The sequence below is a fragment of the Pollachius pollachius genome (genome assembly GCF_949987615.1).
Source record: "Pollachius pollachius genome assembly, chromosome: 12".
Classification (NCBI taxonomy): Eukaryota; Metazoa; Chordata; class Actinopteri; order Gadiformes; family Gadidae; genus Pollachius; species Pollachius pollachius.
Genome location: NC_136945.1, coordinates 5,608,575 through 5,614,943, shown reverse-complemented (window position 1 = coordinate 5,614,943; position 6,369 = coordinate 5,608,575). Strand labels below are relative to the sequence as shown.

The 6,369-nt window shown below is 46.3% G+C and overlaps 1 protein-coding gene across 7 annotated transcripts in view; it reads right to left on the bottom strand.

Moving 5' to 3' along the window:
- Positions 1–6,017, bottom strand: part of zmynd8 (zinc finger, MYND-type containing 8) — a 15,681-nt gene extending 9,664 nt beyond the window's left edge. For 4 of the 7 annotated variants that reach the window (XM_079747981.1, XM_079747987.1, XM_079747983.1 and 1 more), the window contains exons 1-5: positions 5,900–6,010; positions 1,932–2,008; positions 1,330–1,487; positions 724–945; positions 338–451 (exon numbers count right to left, since the gene is read on the bottom strand). In XM_079747981.1, coding sequence (XP_079604107.1) covers positions 338–451; positions 724–945; positions 1,330–1,487; positions 1,932–2,008; positions 5,900–5,913 — 585 coding nt within the window. In that variant the 5' untranslated portion in view covers positions 5,914–6,010. Of the gene's footprint in view, positions 1–337; positions 452–723; positions 946–1,329; positions 1,488–1,931; positions 2,009–5,010; positions 5,818–5,899 lie in introns of all 7 variants that reach the window. The other 3 variants (XM_079747984.1, XM_079747985.1, XM_079747982.1) reach the window with 3 other exon arrangements.
- Between the last annotated feature and the right edge of the window lie 352 nt (positions 6,018–6,369).

The following is a 6,369-nucleotide window of genomic DNA, read 5'->3' as shown; positions in this document are numbered from 1 at the left end:
CTGTTGCATAGTGGTGGTTGGTTAAGTGGTGTTATCAAAGGTTTATTATAGCCAACATGCAAATCAATGTTTCAATATAACATGCACAAAAGAAATACGGGACAGCAAAACCCAAAAACTAAAAACACATGACACCCTTTGATGCGTGTTTGCGAAAGCATACTCAGAATCACTTGTCCACATGACAAGCCACAGACCATTAATGCGGTAACTTTCGATGGACAATCGGGAAAGCAGAAATTAAATACAAAGCGCGAGTAGCCTGAGAGTGTCAAGAACGGCTCAACCCACGGGTATGGCTGTCCGTCTCCCCAGGGGAGCTGAGGAGGGTACTTACACCTGGCTGCTTCATCTTCTGCAGGGCAAACTTTAGCAGGAACGATAGCTGGTCTATGGTGAGCATCGTCATTGCTTTGCTCTGAGTCTCTATACACTCGGCAACTGTTATTTTCTAAGAAGAAGAAGAAAGTTACAAACTCACTTACAAACTCACAGTTTTCGATTCAGTAATTGCTTGACTATCATTACAAATGTTAGCTGTGTTCAGTGCCCCTCTAGACCACAGTGTTTCAATCCATTTGGGGAACTATCCATAAGCTGTATTCACACATTAAATGTACCACCTATCCCAAAATACATTTCAGCCTCATCAAATTAACCTCAGGGTGAGACTATAGGCATTCATAAATGGGGTTGACATCTATTCCCCATGGCGAGTAGTACCTCACACTCGGGACAGAACCAGTCTCCCTCGGGCTCGGCGGGCAGTTTGAGGCACTTGGCGTGGTAAACCCGGGGGCAGAGCTCGCAGCAGAGCACCTGGCCCTCGCGGTGGCACAGCCAGCAGTAGAAGTCGTTCCTGCCGTCCTGCGGGGCCGTGTCCACGGGATCTGTGTTGAGCGCCGGCTGCTTGGCGTAGTAGAAGGGGCCGTGTCTCAGCTCCGACTGGAGGGATGGGGGAGCACAAGAGAGACAAGGTTAAGAGTTTGGGAGGGTTTGTTAACGATTTGTTAACCAGCACATGAGACAGCTGAGGATGGGCATAACGACTGCTCGCTCTTACACTGATATCTGTATAGGTGAGATCTGTGTGTGAGATTCCTTTGTTTTGGTACACACCAAGAACGCACCAACACCACTTCCTCAACAGATAAATGTGATTTTATTTATTCTTTATAAAAGGGCAGATCATAGGAGAACCATTAACTGTCACTATGCGTATCCTCATATTGTTAATTAGGCAATACATTGCTATTTACTGTTTAGCATCGAGACCCCTGACCACGATCGTATATAAAGTACTGAAAGAGTGTTGGGCAGAGGCACTACCTGGTCTTTGTTCCCGCCCAACGCCCCGGGTTTCCTCTTCTTCTTGGAGGGACTCGGGGTCCTCTCCGCCGACGAGTGGCCATTGGACGACTGGGAGGGGCTTGGCACCTTGCGTTTCTGGGCAACCCGCTCCAGCCCAGACCCCACGTCTGAAACTGCTGACAGTGGGCAAAAGGTTGTATAAATGTGGAAGCCAGATGATGGATGACATTAGTCATAATTCACGTGAATACTGCGTAACTCACCATCAGACCAATACCCCGAGCACAACGGCTTCATTGTGTGTGTGTACCGATGGTGTATGTAGATGGTTGTATGCAGTAACCATGGCAACATAGGCAATATATATGGGTATATATATAAGCAAAGCAAAATCCAAAAGCAAGCAGCTGTGAAAGCCGGATCCTCCATCTTTCCTTTGCTGCAGGCACACACACAAGCACACACAAGGCACAACACGTAGTCCATGATGCCATGAAGCCAGAACCAAAGCACACATGTCGCTCGACATGATCACGGCAGCGTCTCCCCATGTCGTCATATTCAAAAATAGCCCCCCTGTGCACTCTAAAAGCAGTCCTACGTACACGGTGTCCCCTTACCTTTGGATCGTGTTGAGATCTCCATTCCCTCTACAGTGTCTGTCTCATTCTTCCCCTCCTCCTCCTCCTCAGACACACTGGCACAAAAGAGGAAGAGAGAGGAGAGAGGCATAGTCAAACCTTCATCCGCCACTAGGACTTACTATATAGAGCTTTATAGAGCAACACTATCATTATTATTAGAATTATTGTTATTAAAAACAATTACAATGATAATACAATCTAAATACAGTGATTATAGTTATTGTGGTTATTATAAAAAAATAATAAACACTATATATGTTATGTAAGAAAATATGAAATGAATACAAACATATTTGTTCAGAAGGCAAGAACTAAGGTCAAAGGTCAGAAGCCAAGGAGGCAGAAACCCCCAACATCTACCAAATCAGTTGGTCTGTCTGCTACCACTCTTCAACCAAAGATGGATAATACATCCATCATTTTGTCTGTTAAATCTCTTTGTTTACATTTAGCTTTATCATTTTGTAGAAAGCTACAAATAAAAGCAGAACACCCATTAAGATCCAATCACCAAAAGCATTTTGAGAGCTAGTCATTAAATGTATACGACCACATAATCAGTGTATAAGAAAATACACATCCATCTCTGACCATGTTCCACAAACGCATTTGTCCTGCCAATGTAACAGGCGACACATATGATACACCATTTCACCGTGTGTGGCCGATTAAAGGCAAAAAACAAAAACAACATCCATAGGAGAACAACAGACTCCTCATAGTCATGTGATCAAGCTGCGGGCATATCTTGTATTCCATTACACATTCAGAGCCCGGATCGCCACAATGTGCAGTTCCAGGAAATGTTTGCCGAAACCTTCCACACAAATATTGCCCTGCATCAGCTCAACATGAATCGCCTAGGTTTCCAGGTGCCCTAGTGTCGATCCTGTTACTGTTGAAGCCCTTTTCCCTGACTCCCGCTGCTCCTTCCTCTTCCCACGTGTGGCTTTGGAATTCAGAGGAGTCAAGAAAGCTCCCCTAGGTTTGAATGTGCAGATTGAGAATGTCATGCATGCACATTAACCTAGGAAAAGAACACAAAGAGCAGCGGATTCGAAACCGCACTGCCTTTACTCTGTTTGTTTGTCTGCCTTTCGTCCCCCTCCTCCTCCTCCTCCTCCTCCTCTCATCCCTCCATCACTGAGGAGAGAAAATGATAGGCGTGTGGAAGATTAGCTCTGCAGAGACAAACAGGGAGAGCAGGGAACTGTTTTCATGGCCTCCTCTCCACCCATAGACCTGTCTGTCCTGCGTGTGGCAAAACATCTTCCTCAGCAACATCCTCATGTGATTAACGCCAGGGTAATAGAATAAGGCAAAATGACAACAACATCAACAGAGTCCCTTACCCAGGGAAGAAAAAACATTCACAATGAATCATAGGCAAATTTAATTTCGATCTCCACACCCACAAGTGACATCAGCATCCATAGTTAAATGTAGGAAATAACAGCCTACCTTTTAAATCTTTACTCACACACAGATTCTTCCGACTGTGTCATTAGTCTCTCTTATTGTTACTAGCAGTATTATTAGCGGTTATGATTATTCAGGCCGTTGAAGAATGAGGCAAACGTTAGGTCCTGGTTTCCCAGAGGGGCCTTCTCTCCTTGCTGCTCTCTGCTGCGATTGTCAATCTTTAACCTCAGCTCTGAGCTGCCGATTGGTTTGAGCACCACACGGAGGTACCTGATTGGGCGATGGGCTCAGTGTGCCACACAGGCTCCCTGCTCCCCACTCTCTCCTCAGCCACAATGCTGCAATGCAGAGAGGACTGCTCCTCAGTAAACGCTAAAACAACCCTGAAATATCCAAGTCCCTCGCTGCCCTACAACCCATATGGACCACAGTGGCTGCTGGGTCTTTTATCAAATATGGAGGATCCTGTTCCACAGCCTTGACACAGTGCATATCAGATTCCCTCCCTGGCTGTGCTCTAAGACAGTGTGGGTGGGTGTGTGCTTATGTGTGTGTGTATGTGAGGCGTCCATTTTGAAGACACACTCTTTCTCTCCGTCTCTCTTTCTCTCTCCCTCTCGCGCTCTCTCTCTGCCTGCTGTGCACACTACAGGCAGTAGATGCGTGCGCTTCAGTAGACTGCTGTAGGCAGCCCATACACCAAAGGACCAGCCTGATGAAAAGCAGTGATGGCCTTAACAATGAGACAGAAGGGAAAATGTCAGAGGCCCTTACTAGTCCAAAACACACAGGCTGCCAACAATTCTTTCCCACTGCCTTCCAAATGCCCTCATGAGCTAGATGTATCTACCGGAGATTGTTGTACTACATCAAACAACATCTTAGATACGACTAACACAAACTCTGTCAAGTGTCATTTTGTGTATCAAATTCATTGTTACAGAAGAAAATGGTATGGAGGAGTATTGGACACTATTTATTTCCCAGGGCATTTTGTCCATGGGTAACAATTATTTTAGACTGATTCACACAATGTCAGGATATATAGTCAGGTGTACCCATTTGCTAATACAAACATAATATATCACGTAATTGGCAGAAAGCTCACAAAGTCAATGTCCAAACTGAAGATACCTCTTCTGTAAACACAACCCTTATTTAAACAAGAAGGCTGTCCCTCTGTGCAGACAGAAGGACAGCCAAGGGCCATGGAGGTCACCAGGAAACGTGGGGCAGGCTGGTTCATCGTTGAATAATTTAACCGTGAGGACCAGTTATAATGAGGACTCTGTGACAGACAAACGTTGATCTAAGTACGCCAACGTAAGTCCTCACGCCGGCGGGGAATGGAAGGATTAGAGGCATTACCAAAACTCCCCATTCACAAAAAAGCCCCCGGCTCTGAAAAGGTTGAAATAAATGCAGGATGTTGCCGGACCGCGGTGAGACAAAATTCAATGGCAGCCGTTATATCCAGGCCAGCAGTCCCCTGATCTAGGCTAAGATAGTTTACATGTCAACAGGCGATGGCCCAATCAGGATCCACAAATAAGGCAGGGATTCATGACAACGTCAACTTTCTGGACGGGTTGGTCGATATGTCAAGGTCAACGTGTCACGTGTGCAGCCTCACCTAGTCAAGGTCCCAGCTAGTGTTCCTTCTACGTGGGGGAGAAAGCCTGTACTCCATTTCCTTCATTTTCCTTATCGTTCTCCACTCTCTCGCATACCATTACCCAGAATTCTTCAAGCATGAGGGACAGAAAGGGGAAGCTTGCTCAAATGGCTACTGCACACAGAACTCCCATCGAGGACACCATTGGGCCCATTCAACTTCTCTATAACCCCGGAATCAATAGACTGGATTAGAACACAAGCACCCTCCTTTGACTTTAGGGATCAGTAGTCTCTGGAGTTCCCAGGACTATTCCTTCCCTATACGGGTCTCATGGTTTTCTTTAGGTAGTCAAAAAGGGATGTGACGGTGAGAACTGTGATGCAGAAAAACATGGAGGGAAAAAAAGGGCAAGTCTCTTCCCAAAAGAAGCCACACATCTGACCGCCTATCTATGCTCCAGCCCAGTTCTTGATGTGTTGTCAGTTTACCATATGTTAATAGCAGCGCTGCTTCCCTCCCCAAATATCAGCTCCCCACTCTCTCCTCCTGCTGCTGAAGAACTCCTCAGCAAAGCCTGCCATTTTGAGAGGCCAGGTCAGGCAGCCTGGATCTCTTGCTTCTCATGCCACAATCCTATCCACAAGTCCCCCAGAGGAAACTGTCTTCCTCGGGTCAATAATCATCATCCATTAAATCTCCTCCTCTGTGTCCGGGAAGTCATCTTGTCTCATGACTGCTGTGCTCTGTTCTCCTTCCGGGCTCCACTCTGTATGTGAGGTGCCAGGCAGACAGCCTCCCTCTCCCCTGTATGTCAAGACGAACCTGCATGACTCAGGGACATGAATCTCATACATTGGCTGGTGCCACATCAACAGAGTAGTAGAATAAGGAAAATCATGCTTACCTCTGTGGATGCATGGCTAACAAACTCTGTGTGATATATCAATGCTTATTTAAACATGGAGGACAGCCTTGTCAGCCCTCACCCTGCTCAGAGCACAGCCTCGGCTCTCAGAGCTGTCTGATCTACTGCACTCATAAAAGGCCTGCCAGGAGTGGCCACTGTTGCAAAGGGAAATGTAAGGGGGCAGCTGATTGGCCACTGCACTTCCTGGCTGCCTCGCTATTGTTTAGCACGTCGGCAGTCTGAAGCGCTGTGAGAGGCACGAGAGGATCAGGGCCTGAATCAAAAGAGCAATAAAAGCACACAGCCAGCACACAAATTAACTTGCTGCTAAGAACAAATCCCACAGCTCTTATTAATTCTTTAACTGGTTATGTTATGTAACCAATCTTTTCTTCAAGGACAAGTATGACATGTGTGCATATGAACAGGGCTGAGGCCTACACGCTCATAGAAACCTTTGTCTCACT